We start from the raw sequence: 21,681 nt of genomic DNA, 5'->3' as shown, positions 1-21,681 counted from the left end.
ATTCCTCTCTCCTGGAAAACAATTCCTGTTACTTGGACCTCTTTAAGTTTTCTTTTCGAGTCACGAGATCGAGGGACTCCTCCCATTTCGGCTCCATTGCGCATGGGCGTCGACTCCATCTTAGATTGTTTTTTTTCCGGCATCGGGTTCGGACGTGTTCCTTTTCGCCCCGTGTTTCGGGTCGGAAAGTTAGTTAGAATCTCGGAAAAACCATCTATTTGCAACAAAGGAAAACGCAAAATGCCAAAACTTCGCATCCAGGTACCCACAAGATCAGTCTCAGGGCAATGCGTTATGGATGAGTTGGTCAGGGATATTTGCTTACGCTTTTCCCCCTCTCCCACTCCTTCCATATCTAGTAAACAAGCTGAGTCAAAACAAACTCAAACTCATACTAATAGCACCGACATGGGCAAGGCAACCTTGGTACACAACACTACTAGACCTCTCAGTAGTGCCTCATGTCAAACTACCAAACATACCAGATCTGTTAACGCAACACAAACAACAGATCAGACACCCAAATCCAGCATCGCTGAATCTAGCAATCTGGCTCCTGAAGTCCTAGAGTTCGGACATTTAGACCTTTCACAGGAATGTATGGAGGTCATAAAACAAGCTAGGAAACCTACCACTAGACATTGCTATGCAAATAAGTGGAAAAGATTTGTCTATTACTGCCACAATAATCAAATTCAACCCTTACACGCATCTGCCAAAGACATCGTAGGATACTTACTACATTTGCAAAAATCAAAGCTAGCTTTTTCTTCCATTAAAATACATCTTACAGCAATTTCAGCTTACCTGCAAATTACGCACTCAACTTCTCTATTTAGAATACCAGTCATAAAAGCATTTATGGAAGGTCTAAAGAGAATTATACCACCAAGAACACTTCAGACTTTTATCACCCAGGAACCTTTTCTTCAATTCAGGGACAATAGGTTATCCTACGCAGAAACCCTAAATTGATTCCTAAGGTCCCATCGGACTTCCATCTCAATGAGCCAGTAAGACTGAAGCCTTTTTCCCAAATCCTCAGACATCGGCTGAACTCCTACTGCTGGAGGAAAATAATAGATCAGTGAGCCCTGGATCTAGCCCAGTTTGGGCACAGGCTGGAATTTATGCAGACACCACCTCCAACGCCACCTCAACCTTTCATACTAAAACATCTGCATCTTCTCAAATGGGAAGTCAAGACCATGATCAAGAAAGGAGCTGTAGAAAGTTTCCCCTATCACACAGAGAGAAATGTTTATACGCATGCTTCTTAATTCGTAAGAAGTTGAAGCAGTGGAGACCTAGGTTGGTTATTTTCCCTGCTACCTTGGGTGGAAAAGGGAGCGAAGTACCTGAGACCTGCAACAGGTTATTGTTGATGGTTGGTGTCCTTGCCCTGTTGTCCAGATTTTCGTCTGGGAGGAGGCTGCCAGTGGCTGTTGACTCTGCTGGTATTGGGTCCAAAATTATTGGTTGGAAGAGCAGTATGTTTGATAACGGTATTGCTGGTATCCCACTCTATAAGATCGCTGTCCTCTTCCTCGGACTCCATAAGAGGGCAACTTTCTGTTTTGTAACATCTCTAAAGACTTGGCTATATCTGTTTTTATTGTTTGGAGAGCTTCATCAACGTGCTTTCCAAACGAAGCCGGTCCATCATAGGGTAGATCCAATATTTTGGTCTGAACCTCGAGCCTGAACAAGGTAACTCTAAGATTGCCTTAACAGCGTAAGCCTACTGCTCCAGCCAGCTGCCTGAATCTGGTAGTAGTGATGTCCATCCCACAATTGATGACCTCTAAAGATGTGTGTTCTCCATCCATTAAGATTTTCTTGGTTTCCCCTTTAATGTCATCTGGAAGCTTGTCTAGACATGGAGCAATATCACACCATTGCTGCTGATCATATCTACCAAGTAGAGCTAGCACATTCGCAGCTCTGAGTGCTGACAGTCGGAAAACACTTTTCTATGTTGTCGAGACATCTACTCTCCTTGCCCCGGGGTGCTGATGATGGTGTGGAAGGATTCCTGGATCTTTTTTGCGTTGCCTGAGAAATGACAGAATCCGATTTGTGATGACCCGTAAGACAGGCTGGTGCGTCTTCCGGGGATTTATATTTTTTATTGAGATGTGGCAACACTGCTGGATCTGAGGCTGGATTGCCCATCACCTTTAGGCCCTCTTCCGAAATATAATCGTAATGGGCATGGCCCTGACAGTTTTTCAGAAAGGTTCCCTGAAATCATAAAGGAAACAGTCCTTTTGTTTTGGTGGGACCTGAAGATCGAACTGAAGGGCTGCAGTTTCCAAGATATTGTGGAAAAAACCTACATCCTCTGGAGGAGCGTCAACTGGTGTTGGTAACGGAGAGGAGAGTGTCGGTAATACGTAATCATCCCATTCATCAAGATAGTCCTAGAGCTCACATTCTTCCTCCTCTCCCCTCAGATGATGTGGAGTCATCTACGTGCAGCACTTGCGGAGAATGTGGCAACTGTGAGGCCGGTGGCAAATAATGTATGGGTGCCGGAGTGGAGGGTTGAAGCAGTATTGAAACTGCTGGAGTGGGGCTGAGTTGATCAAGATCTGAGGGTTAAGGGAATCTTTTCTTATAGTCTGATAGCATCAGTTGAAGGTCTGCAACTAATGCAGATGGGATGCATACTATGTCTTCCTGTTACTGCTGGGGTTGTTGAAAGTGTTCTTGTGGTGTACAGAACTCTTGATCATAGTCTTCCCACTCTTTGGAATATTGTTGATATTTAACACTGAGTACTGAAGGGCTACGTGCACCATCAAAAAGCCTATACTCATCCAGAAGGTGTGAAGGCACTTTACTTGGCGACGTAGGAGCTGCTGTGATCAATTTCTGGCTTTTGTGTTTTCCCATAGGTTTGACTGTCGCCATGTTCATCGACGATGGTGGTGTTGTTGACAGAGTAAGTACCGATGGGCCACTCACTGTCAATGGAGGTGTCATTTTCCACATTAGTGATGTTGTTGATGATAGAGTCATTGTCGACGGCGGTGTTATCATCAAAGGGTGAGTCTTCCATGACAAAGGTGCTGCCATAGACAGGAACGTGGCAAGGAAGTAATTGTCACTGTCGGTGCAATAGGTGTATGGCTAATCAACAATGTTATCACCGATGAAGATGCCACCATAGACACTACAAGTGTTTGTGTAGATGGCAATGCTGTCAAAAACGTCATTGTTGATGGGGTCGTTGACGATTTTCTTATTGATGGTAATGTCGTTGACGAGCCATCAGTGGGCGGAGCAGATGAAGGTATTTTAAAAGTGCGTTTCACCTGAGGTGGAGGTGTTGGAGGCTCAGAGGATGATTTTTGAGGTCTCTTTGATGAGCCTGAGGCAGGCCTTTCCTCTTTATGTTCAGAAGGAAGGCCACTCCTGTGAGGAGACTTGGGTGGACTGTGGCGTCTATGGGAAGCCTGAGAACACTTTTTGGATGCCTTCTTAGGTATTTCATTAGACAAATGAGCTGCTGAGTCCTCTTTAGGTCTTTTAACAGGTGTCTTTTGAGAAGATATAGATGATGTACCACTCATCAGAGAAAATATTCTCTCTGGTTTTTAGCTTTTGGAGCCATTGTAAGGAGTCGTTCTTCACAGTCCTTTAAAGTCTTAGTCGAAAACATGCATCATACCTTGCAGTCCTTGGTTTTATGGGCCTGTTAGAGGCAGTATATACAATCCTTGTAAGGGTCATCAATGTGGAGCCTCTTTTTTCTGCTAAGTGCCATAGAGTCTAAAGAGTCCTTTTTTAGGTGTGTCTGACATATTAATACATTAGTTTGAGACACCAAACACACAGATTACCTAATGTCCAGGGTAAATCTGAGAGATGATGTTGAGAAAGTCAGTAGAAATCCCTTGAGAAGAGTTCTAACAGGAAAAACTGAGCAGAGCTCATTGGAGATTCCCTAGCACAACGTGTGTTAGAAAACCCGAGGGACTTGAGCTTCTCTCAGGAAGGTTTTACAGGGTGGTGTCTCCTGATTGGTTGACTGTTAAGTTTAGTCCTTTTTGTATAATGACTATGATATGGTAGTAAATTATAAGGCCTAAGGCCTCTTTATTTATGTCTCTGTTAACGCTACTTTTTTTCTTTTTTTAAGGTAGAGGCGACTTCCATCTCAACAACGGGGAAGGATTCAAGCATACGAATCTATGAAAGTTCCAATACTAGAGTAACACAGCTGTCACTGACATGTTTCTTGTGGAATGCATCTTCACACTGACCTGTAATGTGCACTTTGCTTTACGATAGCAGAGCAATGCAGGCTGATAGCCAGCAGAAAATGCCCTGCTTAGATATGGGGTTGTCCCTGTCTGGATGGTCAGAAGTGACCAATCTCTGGTCAGACGAAGGTTTGGCTTTTGTTCTAACCAAGTAAAACCTAATGGATCTGCAGACATTTAGCATTTGTAGAGCTCTTTTTGCTGGTGTAGATAGGTTTTTAGAAAGAAAATGCTATGAAGAGTTAGATGAACATTCAAGTGTAACTAGGTGTAGGTAAAGACATTTGAAAGTCATCAATAAGAGACTGTCCCTGAAAATGAGCTGCCAATACCTACTTGTGTAATAGAGCCATTTTTGATCTGCACAGTGGCATAAAGGTCTAGTTTGATATGATCCAACTTTCCTGTTGTGTCAAACTTCTGATGGAGCTCCTACTTGTGGCAGTTTGACACAGCAGGTGGGAGCATCTGCTTGCTTGTTCAAGATCCCTGGAAGGTGTGCCACATAGATGGCCACTTTTTCTTAAAGGCCCAATTCCATAGCAGGTGTGACTCCTCTGACAAGCAGGGAGACCTTGAACCTCCTTTGAGGTAGTACTGACTGTTTTGATCCGGTGACATAGGCACACTAGACACAGTGCCAGTACCTGGAAGGCAAGTCTTATGGCCCGCAGCTCAAAAATGTAAATGGAAAGTGATTTACCCAGCACGTATAGGAGACCTGAGCTGCTTGTGAGGTCCCCACCCTCGGATTGAAGCATCTGTTATCATGATGACTCTTTTCATTGTAGGCTGAAAAGGAAGTCCTGCAGTGAGGTTCTCTAAGAGTCTCCACTATAGGAGAATTAGCTGAGGCACCAAGATACTGCCAGTGTTCTGTCCCCTGATCTTGTCAAATGCTGCCACTCTAGTTTTAACTCCTGTTGAATCAGTCTCGGAGTGGGCAAAAATAAATGTATTCCATGGTTGCCCCGAAGTGACTTCTAAGGTCTGAGTGGGGCAAACTTTCCCCCCACAGTCGTTGAGGAAGGGAAGTAGGGAGAGAAGGAGGGGGAGGGAGGAGGAGAAGTAGGGAGAGAAAGATAAATGGAAGGATAGAGCGAGGGAGGTGCCACAGAGTACTGCAGGTACTGCCTGTACTATGGGTGCATGGGGAGGCAAAAGGAGGCATTCTGTACATCCAGGGTGGTGGGAAACTCACCTTCCTGAAACAATAAAAAGGTTCAGCAGGGTGACATACAAAAGGTTTGCTTCTTTATGAACTTATTAAGTCTTGAAGTTCCACGATTAGACTCCAACTTTCGGTTTTGCTCTGCACTTGTAAAAATCTTGAGCAGAAGCCCAGTGCTCGTTGGGCCTCATGACCTTCTCTATTTCTACTGCTGGAGTTGACAGATGCTGCTGGCATTCCCTTCCGGTTGGGTGATGGGGAGTTTTGAGTAGGCATTCCACAGTGCGGCTGCAGCATTTACCCATCAGTTTTTCCATTTTGATGCGGCTGCCTCTAGCTCCCAGATACTCTTCAGATTAGGTTCCACAGGGTCAGTGATTGTAGGAAGTTGGCTCTGTATATACTATTTCAAAGTAAGAAATAGTGTGCACAGAGTCCAAGGGTTCCCCTTAGAGGCAAGATAGTGGCAAAAAGAGATAATTCTAATGCTCTATTTTGTGGTAGTGTGGTCGAGCAGTAGGCTTATCAGAAGTTAGTGTTACGCATTTGTTGTACACACACAGGCAATAAATGAGGAACACACACTCAAAGACTTACTCCAGGCCAATAGGTTTTTAATATAGAAAAATATATTTTCTTAGTTTATTTTAAGAACCACAGGTTCAAGATTTACAAGTAATACTTCAAATGAAAGGTATTTCACTCAGGTGTTCTAGGAACTTTGAATAATCACAATAGCATGTACAGTTTTGACAAAAATGTCAATAAGCCATTTTAAAAGTGGACACAGTGCAAAAATCAACAGTTCCTGGGGGAGGTAAGTAATTGTTAAGTTCACAGGTAAGTAAAACACTTACAGGGTTCAAAGTTGGGTCCAAGGTAGCCCACCGTTGGGGGTTCAAGGCAAACCCAAAGTTACCACACCAGCAGCTCAGGGCTGGTCAGGTGCAGAGGTCAAAGAGGTGCCCAAAACACATAGGCTTCAATGGAAACAGGGGTACCCCAGTTTCAGTCTGCCAGCAGGTAAGTACCCGCGTCCTCGGAGGGCAGATCAGGGGGGTTTTGTAGGGCACCGGGGTGGACACAAGTAGGCACAGAAAGTACACCCTCAGAGGCACAGGGGCGGCCGGGTGCAGAGTGCAAACAGGCGCCGGGTTTTGTATTGAAAGTAATGGGGAGACCATGCAACGATGCAGGCAGGCACAAGGGGGGCTCCTAGGGGTAGCCACAACCTGGGCTAGGCAGAGGGTCACCTGGGGGTCACTCCTGCACTGGAGTCGTTTCCTTCAGGTCCTGGGGGCTGCGGGTGCAGTGTTGGTTACAGGCATCGGGTCCCTTGTTACAGGCAGTAGCGGTCAAGGGGAGCCTCTGGATTTCCTCTGGATTTCCTCTGCAGGCATCTCTGTGGGGGCTCAGGGGGGTTAACTCTGGCTACCCACGGGCTCGCAGTCGCCAGGGAGCCTTCCTTGAGGTGTTTGTTTTCCGCAGGTCGAGCTGGGGGCGTCGGGTGCAGAGTGGAAAGTCTCACGCTTCCGGCGGGAAAGTGGGGTCTTTAAAGTTGCTTCTTTGTTGCAGAAAGTTGCAGTTTGTTGAACAGGGCCACTGTTCTCGGGAGCTTCTTGGTCCTTTAGATGCAGGGCAGTCCACTGAGGCTTCAGAGGTCGCTGGACCCTGTTGGATGCGTCGCTGTTGCAGTTTTTGTCAAATGAGGGAGACAGGCCGGTGGGGCTGGGGCCAAATCAGTTGTCGTCTCCGTCTTCTCTGCAGTGCTTCAGGTCAGCAGTCTTTCTTCTTCTTCTTTAGGTTGCAGGAATCTATCTTCCTTGGTTCTGGGGGCCCCTAAATACTGAATTTAGGGGTGTGTTTAGGTCTGGTAGGGCAGTAGCCAATTGCTACTGTCCTTGAAGGTGGCTACACCTTCTTTGTGACTCCTCCCTGTGGGGCGGGACGCACATCCTTAATCCTATTGGGAGAATCCTCCTTCTACAAGATGGAGTATTTCTAGAAGTAAGAGTCACCTCAGCTCAGGATACCTTAGGGGCTGTCCTGACTGGGGGGGTGACGACTCCTTGTTTTCCTCATTATCTCCTCCAGCCTTGCTGCCAAAAGTGGGGGAAGTGGCCGGAGGGGTGGGCATCTCCACTAGTTGGGATGCCCTGTGGCGCTGTAACAAAGTGGGTGAGCCTTTGAGGCTCACCGCCAGGTGTTACAGTTCCTGCAGGGGGAGGCGAGAAGCACCTCCACCCAGTACAGGCTTTGTTACTGGCCACAGAGTGACAAAGGCACTCTCCCCACGTGGCCAGCAACATGTCTGGTGTGTGGCAGGCTGGCAAAAACTAGTCAGCCCACACTGGAAGTCGGGTATGTTTTCAGGGGGCATCTCTAAGATGCCCTCTGGGTGTATTTTACAATGAAGTGCACACTGGCATCAGTGTGCATTTACTGTGCTGAGAAGTTTGATACCAAACTTTTCAGTTTTCAGTGTAGCCATTATGGTGCTGTGGAGTTCGTGTATGACAGACTCCCAGACCATATACTCTTATGGCTACCCTGCACTTACAATGTCTAAGGTTTTGCTTAGACACTGTAGGGGCATAGTGCTCATGCACATATGCCCTCACCTGTGGTATAGTGCACCCTGCCTTAGGGCTGTAAGGCCTGCTAGAGGGGTGACTTACCTATGCCAGAGGCAGTGTGAGGTTGGCATGGCACTCGGAGGGGCGTGCCATGTCGACTTAGTCATTTTCTCCCCACCAGCACACACAAGCTGGCAAGTAGTGTGTATGTGCGGAGTGAGGGGTCCCTAGGGTGGCATAAGACATGATGCAGCCCTGAGAGACCTTCCCTGGCATCAGGGCCTTTGGTACCAGGGGTACCAGTTACAAGGGACTTCCCTGAATGCCAGGGTTGTGCCAATATTGGAGACTAAGAACACTGGTGCTGGGGCCTGGTTAGCAGGGTCTCAGCACACTTTCAAATAACTTAGCATCAGCAAAGGCAAAAAGTCAGGGGGTAACCATGCCAAGGAGGCATTTCCTTACAGTGATATTTCTAAACTCGCAAGCAGAGCACACCTGGTTTGTCCCTTGACCGGTTACATCATTATGAGTACCTACGGAGTTTGGATTATAAGCCTGGTATCCTGCCCTTATTTTAACAGTTACACCCTCAGGAAAGTGGTTCCTGCCTGTGCGGGATTCCACCTAAACGCGCATTGGTGGTTATATTGGACTGCAGTTTAAAACATTGATCATCTGTATGGATGGATTTCATTAACCTGTTCTCCAATACTGACATACCACTGCTGTTAAATTTGATAGATTTCATGACATCTTGTATGGACAATAAAATGCTTCATTATCGATGAAATGCAGGATTTTTGTTAACAAATTATTATATTATCTTTGAATTGTCATCTTGGAATTCAATTGGATCTTAATCAATGCTCATATGGCAGTCCTTTTGATGTAAATATGGTCATATGATATTCCTTTTCAATGTTGTTTGTGTTTGATTGGTTATGTTGGTATGGAAGTTGTGATTATGTTTCAGCTTTGTGGCATGAGATACTAGGGTTAATCTGGTCTAAAAGTAAAAATAATTACTAAGTTTGAGGATCATAGTTGTTAGCCTTGAATGTTTGTATGTGTAATATCATCATGTTCACAATGAAGTATTTGCAAATAAAAATATGGGGTTGATATATGTTTCTGATTATTCCTTTTGGATCCTTGATTTATAAGAGTTGGCATCAAAGCAAAATTAGGCATGTCCTAGTAAGTCTTAATTCTTCAGAGGCAGTTTTTTTGTTCTTTTTGTAATGTTTGCATTCCCCTGGAAACTGCTCTCTCTATAAGTTACAAGGGCGCTCCGTTTCAGATTGGCATTCCAGTTATCCCAGACTGCCCAGTGGTTGGTGGTGATCGCTCTGACAAAAGCCTGTGGGGGGGGGGGAAGAGGGGCTTGTGAGGCGGGCAACACAGGTAACTCAAGTGCATTTGTTATCTCAGGAGCATAGCTAACAAGCATCACAGTTTTTGCCTGCTGATCTCAGGTGATTTCGGAGGCCTGTGTTCTTGCTCAAGGAACATTTCTGGTCTAATCCTGATTTTATGGATAGTACTGACAGCTTTGTCCTCCATACTGGATGTAGGCAGCTCTGTATGTCTGTGATTGTCTTGAACTATGGAAGGAGGTTGAATGGTCTTATCTATACCTAAGGGCACCTAGGAAACATGCACTATCCATGTCAGTTTTGATGCTGTGCAAAGTGTCATCCACATGCTTTCCAAATAGTGTTTGCCCATCCAAGGACATGTTAAAGATACTGACATATACCTCAGGAATGAAAGGAGTTGAAATTAAGCTAGCCTTGTCTCTTGAGCACACAGACTGCCAGTCGCCAAGAGCCTGGCATTGGTTGCAGTATTAATGAAGGCTGCAGATGTGCTAGTGCTTTCATTGTCCAAGGATTTCGCCTCCTCTCACTTGTCCTCGCCAATCAAGTGGAGCAATTGAAAGACATGTCATATTTGAAGGCCACACTTGCTGCTTTTATTGAGGTTGATGCGATGGAGATGACCTTACTGTCCAGATTGTGAATTTGACTTCTATCCTTATCATAAATAGCAGAACTACACGTTTGACCCCTTATGGTTCTCTTCAGCTTTGCCATCCTCCTCCTCTTCTGGATCAGTTTAACTGTCAATAGCCTGGTGGTCATCCTCTTCCGTGTCCGTTAGAATAGGAGGGAAAGTGCACAGTACCTTAGAAGATTCAAGTGGCTGGTGAGGAAGTGGTAGCGGATATTGAGGCTGCTGCTGAAATTCGTGTTGGAGCAGAAGCCGGGCAAGTGCCTGTGGGACATGGAAAGGAAATGACCAAGAACTAGTTTCTGGAATGTCTCCATTATCCATTGCAGTGTAATTAAGAATGTAAGAGGGAGCTACATGAAGTGTGGACCTCTTTAAGGATACCTAGGTTCATAAGAATAATTACAGTCTTTTCTACGACCTCCTAGCAGTAAGCCATGCAAGTGGATTCGTCATAACCTTTGGGGTTGTGGAAATGCTCTCCAACATCTTTGTCATATGGTGATCTTCTATATTCTGATCACCCTCTGATATGTACTGGATGTCCAGTGGGGGAGGAATGTAATACATGTCAGAAACTTTTCTTGATCAATGAAGTCCACTACCGCCTCCGAATCCAGGATATGGAATGGCATGTGTTGACGTCTTCAGGAACAACTGTCTGGAGGACATTGGGGCTTCCAAGTAGCAGCAAAAAGAGGATTTCCACTGTAGTAGATGAGATTATCCACAGAACCTTTGCTTACTGTGTATAGTGGAGGTGTCAATTATCAATCAATCAATATGATGCTTGGTGTTGGTGGCTTCATCACCAATGATGCTGTCACTGTCTGTGCAGTCGACAATAGCAACTTGCACAGTACTGGGATGCTGCCTTCCATAACGGTTTACGTGGGAAACTAGTTAAGCCCTCAATTTGTTTTCCCAAATCACTCCTGTATAAACATTTGAAATTCATTTGATTCTTCCAGTCGTGCTGACCTGGTAGACCCTCTGCCCAAGGGTCACTGTTTCAATATTGAAGAGCTATAATTCAAATAACTGTAGTCCCGAGTCACACCGACTATTGGGGAGCAGAAGCCCTGTAAACAATTTTATACACTTCAATTCTGTATTCTATACTGGTCAGACCTCCAGCAAATCTGGGTTTTGCGTATTCTTGTGCCTTCAGAGCCCTTTTTTGAAATGTTTCTAGGTAAACATTTTATTTCATTTCTTCTTGGAACAACAGCAATTTCTTCTCCAAAGAAAGCCTGTCATCAAAAAGGAGCCCCAGATTATAGACTACACTAGCAAGAATAAGATCGTTCTCCAGAGGAATGGGCCAGAAATGTTGTGAGATCTACATGGGGTTTGTTCTTAGCTGAACAGTAAAGGAGTTCAGTTTTATCCCCATTTAATTTGGGAGAGTTTTGATACATCCACCTAACAATATCTAAGATACAGTTATGAAAATTTGCCAGGGTACTTTGCTGATGTGCATTCAAGGAAAGGATCAATTGGTAATCAGCAGCATAATTAACTAATGTAATATCATATGATTTTATTAGAGCAATGTGGGGTCTCAAGTAGATATTAAGCAGGATTGGGCTCAAGGCTGAACCTTGGGGAACTCCTGACCCTAGACTTTGAAAATGAGAACAGTATGGGGGTAAAGCAACAGCCTGGGAATGGTCGGTTAAGTAAGATTCAGTCCATTTCTGGGTTGGTCCACCTATTCCGGACAGCCTGCTGAGTAAAATGTTATGGCTATCGGTGTCAAAGGCCGCCTACAGATCTAACATTTTTCATTGGCCTCTATCCACCCTCTGCCGTAATGCGTCTAGATCAAGAAGGGCAGCCTCGATTCCATGCCCCGGTCTGAACCCATACAGCTCTTCCTCTAAGAGGGTTTGTACTTCCAGATATTGTGAAACCTTATTACTAACATAATGCTCCAAAATTTGTATCGGAAATGGGAGCAGTGATATTGGTCTAAAGTTACTCAGCACAGGGGGATCCCGCTGATGGTTCTTTCAGGAGTGGAGTAACTATGGCTTTCTTCCACATAGAGGGAACAACCCCCGCTTCCAGTGACTGATTACACAGTCACCAGATCAAGGGGGGCGAGTTCATAATCCAGCTCTTTCCATACCTTGAGTGGTATAGGGTTTAAAAAGGAGCCCGATAAGATCTGTTGACCTGGAGATTGAAAATTTTCCTCAGGAGTAAGCTCCAACCAGTTAACTCCATTTACACGATCCTTTAACGCACCCTCACTGGCTGTCAATTTATCACAGACAGTTAGATTCCTATTAAAGGAGATAATAGAGTAGAGTGTTATGTGCTCAAATGGCGTCCCAAGATCCTCTAGAATCATGCAAATCTTATCGTCAAAGTATTCTGCCAGGTCATCACACAACTTTTGAGAGGGGGGAATCTTCAGTCTGACACATTCTAACACCTGCATTTCCTACCTCCACAATCCTTTTCATCGGACCAGTCACCACAGTCATCTTCTCCGTCGCATTTCCATCTTGCAGGGATGCAACGTCTATTCGTGCAAAAGTACTGGTAGTGGCGACTGCAGCTTGGGGCTTCAGTTGGGGTATCTGACAAAGTATAAATGGGCATATTCAAGATTTAGATCTGGTACACCTTTTCTTTTTTTTTTTTTTTTTACAGAGTTAGTAAAACTCATTAAAAACATTGAATAATGTGCCATCTTGTAATCTTGGACAAGAGTGAAGGCAATTAAGTAAACTGGTAAAAGTAAAAACAAAAAACAAAAAAAAGCAGTGTCCCTGAAATGTACATTCACTTCTTCAAAGCACTGTTCTCTGTCAATGTTCTTTGTGAAAGGAATCCCTAAAAGAAAGAAGAGATTCTCTTTCTCTGCTTTAAGGAGGCGTTTTAAAGGAAGCAACTTACTTTATCATAAACACTGCTGCTCTAAGTAAATTCAGGCACCACAAACACTGAATGCGTCATAGAAGCAGATATCCTGGTCTGCACCAGAGCAGAATATGGTGATACTTCAGACTATGTTTTTAGGTCTTGGTTCTGCAGTTAACACCAGAAGTCACAGCATCTGCCTACATTGAAACTGAAGTCATATTACAAAAGTTCATGTTTTTATATATTTGAATTATGGCCTTAAGAAAGGTTTCTGTAAGGTTAGGATCAGAGTAGGGCAGAAAACATTCTGGCAGATTGAACATAAGTACAGGCAAAGGCTGTTCTGACAATGAATATTACAGTTCCAATATCAGCAGGGATGGGGCATTACAGTGTGCTGCTCTGAGCAGATATTACACAGGTGTCTAGGAGAAGAGGGCAAAATCAATCTGTATATTGGCTCTAATAGCATAAATTAAGCTCCAGGCAACAAAACCGTAACCAAGGCAAGAGGTGCATACTTCTTGGCTCATAGGTACTTGCTCCATCTAAGCTTCTATTAAATGTGGTCATGACAACATTTAGGAATTGTGCTGCCCTTTGCATGTTCAGTTGCATTATAACACGTTTTTTCTAACAGTTGTTATTCATATAATTCTAGGGAGTAACAGAGAGCAAAATGACCTCCTACCAAAGGAGCAGTTATGTGCTACTACAGTTTGCTAACCTGAATATTATTTAGGCAAAACAATTCCCCTATACTATTGATTTTTAGTTGTTTCTTTTATCCATTGCAAAGGACTGTTTGCTTTATCATGCAGTTATTTTGCTAGTGTACTTTCCTATTTTATCATGTCTTCCCTTTAAGCTCTTCTCCTTGTTTGGATCTTTCTCCCTAGAAAACCATTCAACACAGGTACACTACTCCATCTTAGGGCTGATCCTCTTAATAGCCACTGTATGGATATGAAAATGGAAGCAGTAACTGGTCAAATGGTGGATCACAATATATCAAACTGTGAATATTCGGCCCAAACAGTGCCTTTTCACAGTCTAAGGTCCAAAAGAGCAGGTTACAGTAAACAGTGCACTAAAACATCAGAGAACAATAACAGACAACCCTTAACAGCCTTTGGCCCATGGCATTATAAGATCATAAAATGGCAGCTATGCACTTTAGACATGTTTGCAAGACAATATTCTTCCCAGCAACAATGTGAGAAGGTTGAGGACGTGGAGGAGCACAACAGTGGTTATATAACTGCATTAATAATAACTCAGAAATAAAAATACATTTGCAAAGTCCATTTGTATGTAGTTCTAAAATCAACAATTATTTTTCAAAATACATTTTCATCTAAAATGTATTAGGTATGCAGGAGAAATAGAGAACATGACAGGTTTTTCAGTTCTAATCATACGCACCACAATTTGCTTCATCAGAATAATCTCCGCAATCATCCGTGCCATCGCATTTCCAGACGAGGCTGATGCAAACTCCATTCTGACATTGAAAGCTCAGCACATCACAGGTTCTTTGGAACTCCTTGCCATCAGCTAAACACCAACAAAATGTATATTTCAACTGTGACCAAAAAGCTATATATGCTGGCATAAAGTGTTTGGCAAAACTATTTTGGAAGAAATTATATAAAACCTGTATTCTGTAATAGGTAGTAGTATACAATAAAGTGAGTGCACATTAATAACACATAGGTACATTCACTGAATCCTGTAGACTGTAAGCATCACATTTCTTGGTTGCTTTAACTGTAATCAGGTATCAGTGACAAACCCTCATGCGTGAATTAACTAAATATATTAAAGGAAGTCTGACAATTATTTGTTGTACTGGCATCCATCACCCTAGATCTAACAGCACATCTGACAGTACCATGGAGAAAACCATAGTCAAGTCATTTCCATCAATGATAAAATGAGATATTCAAATCTTATATTGCAGTCAAACCCTCTCTTCTCTGTAGCTCTTCCAGCTTGAGACTTGGAAAGCAAGGCAAGTGAAAATACATCGATCGTAAGGGTTAAAACTTGACAATGACTGGCCCAAATCCATCATCACTGGCATGCCTAAGCACTCCTTTCTGTTTGAATAAGTAAAGTTGCCCACTTTCTCTAGCTGGATGGCAGTATATTTAGGGCAAATGTATCTCTTTTCTAAGGGGAATACCACTTCAAGGCAAGCAATAACAATAAATAGGTGATCTAGGTTTGTTGAGTACAGAAGGATTGTAACTCATTCTCTGCAGTCCTGTAAATCATTCGCTGCAGTCTTGTCCCCTGTAACTGCCTTGGTTATAGGACTCTCCATCAAAGTTAGGTTCCCAACGTTTGTGCATGAACGTCTTTACAAACAAATACCAAGAGCATCAAAAGTAACAATGAGAACCCTTTCACAGCCCCTCTCTGAAATAAAAACAAGGGTGACCTTTGTCACGGCTTTCTTTTTTTGCTGCTACAGGACAGAACAAGGGGAAAAAAAGGAAAAAAACGAAGGGAACAAGACATTGAGTCCTAAGGCCAGGGCTATTGTGGATACAGGTTCTTGGACTTTGCCCTCTCTGCAGTCACCCTCAAACTTTTTGCCTCCTCCACTCCTGTTTTGCTGAATTTGTTTTTGTTGGCCTTAGGACTCTGTGCACTTTACCAGTGCTAATGTGCTAGTGCTCACTCCCTAAAGCATGTTAAAAGTGGCTTACACCCAAATGACACATTTCATTTACTTTAAGTTTCTAGTAAAGTGGTACTACTTGTACCCAGGGCCTGTAAATTATATGCTACAAGTGGGATTGCAGAACTTATTGCGCCACCCACTTAAAACGTTTCATGTATGTCACTGCAGCCCATAGGCAGTTTAAACTGCAAATGTGACTCAGCAAAATAAACCTTATGCCAAGTGTACAACTCAATTTTTGTTACCCCTAAGGTAGACCCTAGACAGCCCTTGGGGAAGGTTGCACTGTAATTAAAAACCTGATAATGTACTTTACAATTGAAATGTCCTGGTAGTGAAAAAATCAAATTTGTTTTTTTACTACTGGTGGGCCCATCTTTCCCACAGAGTAACACTGAGTTATTTTATTACATTTATTAAGTAATAACCTTTGTTTGGGAGCATGTGGAACCATCATGTTTGGTGTCTAAGGAATTATAAAATCATCTTTATAGGTAAAGTCGGATTTTAACTCACAGATCTGGAAATGGCACTTTTAGAAAGTTGGCATTTTCTTGCCCAAACCATTTGGCATCTGTAGCCTGTTTCTTGGCTTACATGCCTAGGTGTAGTTGGCAGTTTGCCTTTGTATAGTCTTCCCAGAAAGGCACACAATAGAAAGACTGGGTGTTGGCAGGATGGTAGTCAGAACTGTATACAGCCCTAAATTGATCTTCAAAAACACTGCCTTGGCTCACACACAAAGACCTTCACACTAGCCATTGTGCCTGCAGACAGGCTGGGACCAGGTCCGGGAGGCAGGAAATTAATTCCAGAATCGTGGTGGTTGGGGAAAACTTATGAAGCATCACCCACTTCACGGGGGGTACACAAGGTATAAAAATAGGGATCTCAGGCCCACTCTTGAATTCATTTCTGGACCTGCTGAAGGACAGAGGACTGACCTGCAGCCTATGGTTACTGTGTAGTTCAGAGGACTGCCCTGCGGGACCAAGAAGACTGCCCTGCTGCCTTAAGCCTGCCTTGTGCTCTCAGGACTGCCCTGCCTCTTCGGACCACCTTCTTTGTCTGAATCCAAGATGTCCAGAGTGAACCCAAGGGTTAGTTGCTGGCCCCCTGATCACAGCCTCAGGGATACAACATGTTCCAACAATCTTAAACCCGCACCTGGGCCCTACCGGAGTGAGTTCTGACCCTCCACGTGGTGACCCTCCAGTCCTGGGTCCTTGGAAATGGTGCGAAACATTACTATACAGTCCATATCCAAAACTTGGGACTTAGAAAATCTTCTACTAAAACGTGCTCTGAGAACCAAGAGGAGACTAAAACCTACCAGCTTACCAATCCACGCAATGTGCGCCGCCGTTCGGCCAGACTTTGCTGTACCTCCTGCTAAGTTCTTCTATGGAGCATCAAATCCCGTTCAGCAGCTCCCCGTAGAAGGAATTCCGGCCTCATGAAGCTCTTGCTGGCTACAGCCTGCAGCTTCATCCTTCTTGAGATTTTAGACTTCCATGAAGAAGCTGAATTCTGAACTCTTCCCAGCGACTTTGTACAGTTTCTGCTTCGACAATGACGTCTCCTCCTCAGACACCGCCGACTGTGTTGCCCCAATGAACTTTACCTTCTCAGACATTTTCTTCCAAAGTTTTTACAAGTCTGGACGTAAGCAGTGAACAGGCCCAATCTACTTTGTGTATCTGACTAGCATTACATGGCGGACAGCCATATGTTTCGACTTTGCTGAGGTCTTGCACAACTGTATGTCTACAGTTAGTGCTTTGATCTTTAGACAACATTTCCCACTTTAAATTTTAATAATTAGTAACTCAGGTTTTGATGATTGGATTTTTGTCATTTTGGTGTCAATTTAATAAAATGAGGATTAATATTTAGTGATTAGTAACTCAAGCTCAATTAATGTATTTTTGTCATTAATTTAATAAAGTAAGGATTAACAATAAGGCCACCACAACCGCACTCCAGCCCAGGACTACGGGCACCAGAATCCCGAGCAGCTGAGAAGCTGCACCTCCAGCCGCACAGCACGCCACAGCACATAGGTTGGGCTCTTGTGTCTCGCAGCACAGGAAGCGTCAGGGCCAAGTGCGGGTCCTTTTGCACCTGTCCGAGGCTGGGACATTTTTCTTGTCTGCTGGCTACAAGACTTGTCTGAATGCCCCCCTGTAAGGAAATGCCACCTTGGCATGGTTACCCCCTGACTTTTTGCCTTTGCTGATGCCAAGTTATGATTTGAAAGTGTGCGGAGGCCTGCTAACCAGGCCCCAGCACCAGTGTTCTTTCCCTAACCTGTACCTTTGTTTCCACAATTGGCACACCCTGGCATCCAGATAAGTCCCTTGTAACTGGTACCCCTGGTACCAAGGGCCCTGATGCCAGGGAAGATCTCTAAGGGCTGCAGCATGTCTTATGCCACCCTGGAGACCCCTCACTCAGCACAGACACACTGCTTGCCAGTTTGTGTGTGCTGGTGGGGAGAAAATGACTAAGTCGACTTCCACTCAGGGTGCCATGCAAACCTCACACTGCCTATAGGTATAGATAAGTCACCCCTCTAGCAGGCCTTCCAGCCCTAAGGCAGGGTGCACTATACCATAGGTGATGGCATAGGTGTATGAGCACTATGACTCTACAGTGTCTAGGCAAAACCTTAGATATTGTAAGTGCAGGATAGCCATAAGAGTATATGGTCTGGGAGTCTGTCATACACGAACTCCACAGCACCATAATGGCTACACTGAAAACTGAGAAGTTTGGTATCAAACTTCTCAGCACAATAAATGCACACTGATGCCAGTGTACATTTTATTGTAAAATACACCCCAGAGGGCATCTTAGAGATGCCCCTGAAACAATACCCGACTTCCAGTGTGGGCTGACTAGTTTTAGCAGCCTGCCACACACCAGACATGTTGCTGGCCACATGGGGAGAGTGCCTTTGTCACTCTGTGGCAAGTAACAAAGCCTGTACTGGGTGGAGGTGCTTCTCACCTCCCCCTGCAGGAACTAACACCTGGCGGTGAGCCTCAAAGGTTCACCCCCTTTGTTACAGCACCCCAGGGCACTCCAGCTAGTGGAGTTGCCCACCCCCTCCGGCTACGGCCCCACTTTTGGCGGCAAGGCCGGAGGAGATAATGAGAAAAACAAGGAGTAGACACTGGCCAGTCAGGACAGCCCCTAAGGTGTCCTGAGCTGAGGTGACTCTGACTTTTAGAAATCCTCCATCTTGCAGATGGAGGATTCCCCCAATAGGATTAGGGATGTGCCCCCCTCCCCTCAGGGAGGAGGCACAAAGAGGGTGTAGCCAGCCTCAGGGCTAGTAGCCATTGGCTACTAAATCCCCAGACCTAAACACACCCCTAAATCGAGTATTTAGGCGCTCCCAGAACCTAGGTAACTAGATTCCTGCAACCTAAGACGAAGAAGGACTGCTGAGCTGAAAAACCTGCAAGACGACGGAGACACCAACTGCTTTGGCCCCAGCTCTACCGGCCAGTCTCCCCCACTTCAAAAGAACTGCAACAGCGACGCGTTCCACAGGGTCCAGCGACCTCTGAAGCAAATGAGCAAGAACTCCAGAGGACAGCGGCTCTGCTCCAAAGAAGAAACATCTTTGCAACAAGGAAGCAACTTTGAAAGAACACACGTTTCCCGCCGGAAGCGTGAGACTTTGCACTCTGCACCCGACACCCCCAGCTCGACTTGTGGAGAAACAAAACTACAGGGAGGACTCCCCGGCGACTGCGAGCCCGTGAGTAGCCAGAGTTGAGCCCCCACAGCGACGCCTGCAGAGGGAATCCAGAGGATCCCCCTGACCGCGACTGCCTGCTTCAAAGAACCCGACGCCTGGTAAAGACACTGCACCCGCAGCCCCCAGGACCTGAAGGATCCGATCCTCCAGTGCAGGAGCGACCCCCAGGTGGCCCTGTCGCGTGGGCTCTCATTATCCTGAATGAGACTACTGGATTTCTAGGCAGCAGGATCGATAACGGTGTGGGGGACTGAGTCTGACCCACTTGTAAGGAACTCTGTCACCCTAAATCCGGTTGTTGCTCCGGCTAACTAGCAGTGCCTCATTTCTCCCACGGGGAAGAAATGATTGGGCAGCCGAGCGCATGACATCTTTGGAACTTCTCAGGGAAGTCGTGGTCACTCAGATCCAAACCAACTCTCTCATTCACAATATGGTCTCATATACAAATGACAAAGACAGTATAAGTTTTATATAATGTTTTAATAAAACGACTATTTTAGATATGAAGGCGTGAGCCGCAATAACCAGAACAATACAACATAGTAGGATTGATATAGTAACCAGGAGAGTAAAACATAGAAATAAAGCTATCATAATTCCTAACCATTTCTACTCTCCCTCTGATGGTTCTATTTAGAGCACAGCATGTTAAGCTTCTAGCTTGCCTTTCTGTATCACTAGGGAGACGGACACACTCATACCTGAGCAAAGGCCTGTGATCTGGTTCAGCATCTGCAACGAGGCAGTCAGCGTCTAGTTGTGGTTCCCTGGTCGGAATCTCCCTCTTGCATGTATTGCATGTATTGGGACAAGGAAGTGATTTTGTAACTAACATGTCATCGTGATCACAAAATGTCCCTACGCAGGAATGGCAAGTCTAGACTCCTACCACGTCTATCGGCAATGTACCAGACTGTATCCTTGACTGAAGCACAGAGTGAATATGTTATGAAGAACTCCAGTGCTGAAGTAGGCAAAACAGTGTGATATGAATAAAAAACAACACCGTAGAACTGGCTATTCTGAAAAATAACAGTACGAAGCCTAATAAAAAGCATTTAGAATAAAGGGCACAGAGGCTCTAAGCTGTTAGCAAATGAATAAAATATATTTAGGGCAAAGTGCACAGAGGCCTAAAGCCTGAAGCTAATGCGCAAAATATACGTAAAACTGACCACACTACAGCCCTCTCCCTTGCCCAGGTGGTGGCTACCCCGAGGAGCCTCCCCCTTGCCTGCCTGCTTCGCCGAAGAGACCCCTGGGTTTCCCATTGAACTCCATTACAAACCCGACGCCTGTTTGCACTCGGCCGCCCCTGTGCCGCTGAGGGTGTACTTTTTGTGCTGACTTGTGTCCCCCCCCGGTGCCCTACAAAACCCCCCTGGTCTGCCCTCCGAAGACGCGGGTGCTTACCTGCTGGCAGACTGGAATCGGGGCACCCCCTTCTGCATTGAAGCCTATGTGTTTTGGGCACCACTTTGACCTCTGCACCTGACCGGCCCTGAGCTGCTGGTGTGGTAACTTTGGGGTTGCTCTGAACCCCCAATGGTTGGCTACCTTGGACCCAACTTTGAACCCTGTAGGTGGTTTACTTACCTGCAAAACTAACAAACACTTACCTCCCCCAGGAACTGTTGAAAATTGCACTGTGTCCAGTTTTAAAATAGCTTATTGCTATTTGTGTGAAAACTGCATATGCTATTTTGCTAAGTCCAACTAGAGCAGATTCCTTGTTCCACCTTGTATGCTGGAATATTGCAGGGTTTGAAACCAAGCTCCAGGATGAGGACTGGACAGAATATATCTCACCATCTGATATTGTGATGATGCAGGAGACTGGGTCCCCTGGGGATATCATATGGGATGGTTATGCTAGTTTTTCTGTGACTGCTATCTGTGTTCCTGGGCAGAGAGCCAGCAGGGCTTGTGTCCTTGACTTGCATTGCTAAGATATACAACGCCTTTCAAGCTGTAAGCAAACATCAGGGGATTTCACTTGTGTGGGTTATTCTTCTAAATAAGTTTAATTTCTTTGTTGTTAATTTCTACAACTGTGTGTAGGTAATAGGATGCCAAATTAATATTCTATTTTCAGTTCTGTCCACTCTGAAATATAGATCCGCTATCATATTAAATGATTTACATGTCACAGTTGGTGGGGATTTTAATGCTAAAATATGCATAAATACCAATTTGCTAGATCCTTTTGAGGCAAGGGATAGCAACTGTTCATCTGGCTGGGGTGTAGATCGCAGAGGGGTGAAACTTCCAGAAGCCATTTTCTGTATGGTTTGATTAACACA

At 44.8% G+C, this 21,681-nt stretch overlaps 1 protein-coding gene across 1 annotated transcript in view; it reads right to left on the bottom strand.

Annotated features, from left to right (window-relative positions):
* The window catches only part of SORL1 (sortilin related receptor 1), a 669,532-nt gene that overhangs the window by 314,527 nt on the left and 333,324 nt on the right, over nucleotides 1-21,681 (bottom strand). The window contains exons 29-30 of the mRNA XM_069225024.1: nucleotides 14,337-14,468; nucleotides 12,491-12,625 (exon numbers count right to left, since the gene is read on the bottom strand). Coding sequence (XP_069081125.1) covers nucleotides 12,491-12,625; nucleotides 14,337-14,468 — 267 coding nt within the window. The remainder of the gene's footprint in view (nucleotides 1-12,490; nucleotides 12,626-14,336; nucleotides 14,469-21,681) is intronic.

Source organism: Pleurodeles waltl, chromosome 3_1 (genome assembly GCF_031143425.1).
Source record: "Pleurodeles waltl isolate 20211129_DDA chromosome 3_1, aPleWal1.hap1.20221129, whole genome shotgun sequence".
Lineage (NCBI taxonomy): Eukaryota > Metazoa > Chordata > Amphibia > Caudata > Salamandridae > Pleurodeles > Pleurodeles waltl.
Note: the sequence above shows the minus strand (reverse complement) of the source record. Positions and strands in the feature narration are given on the sequence as shown.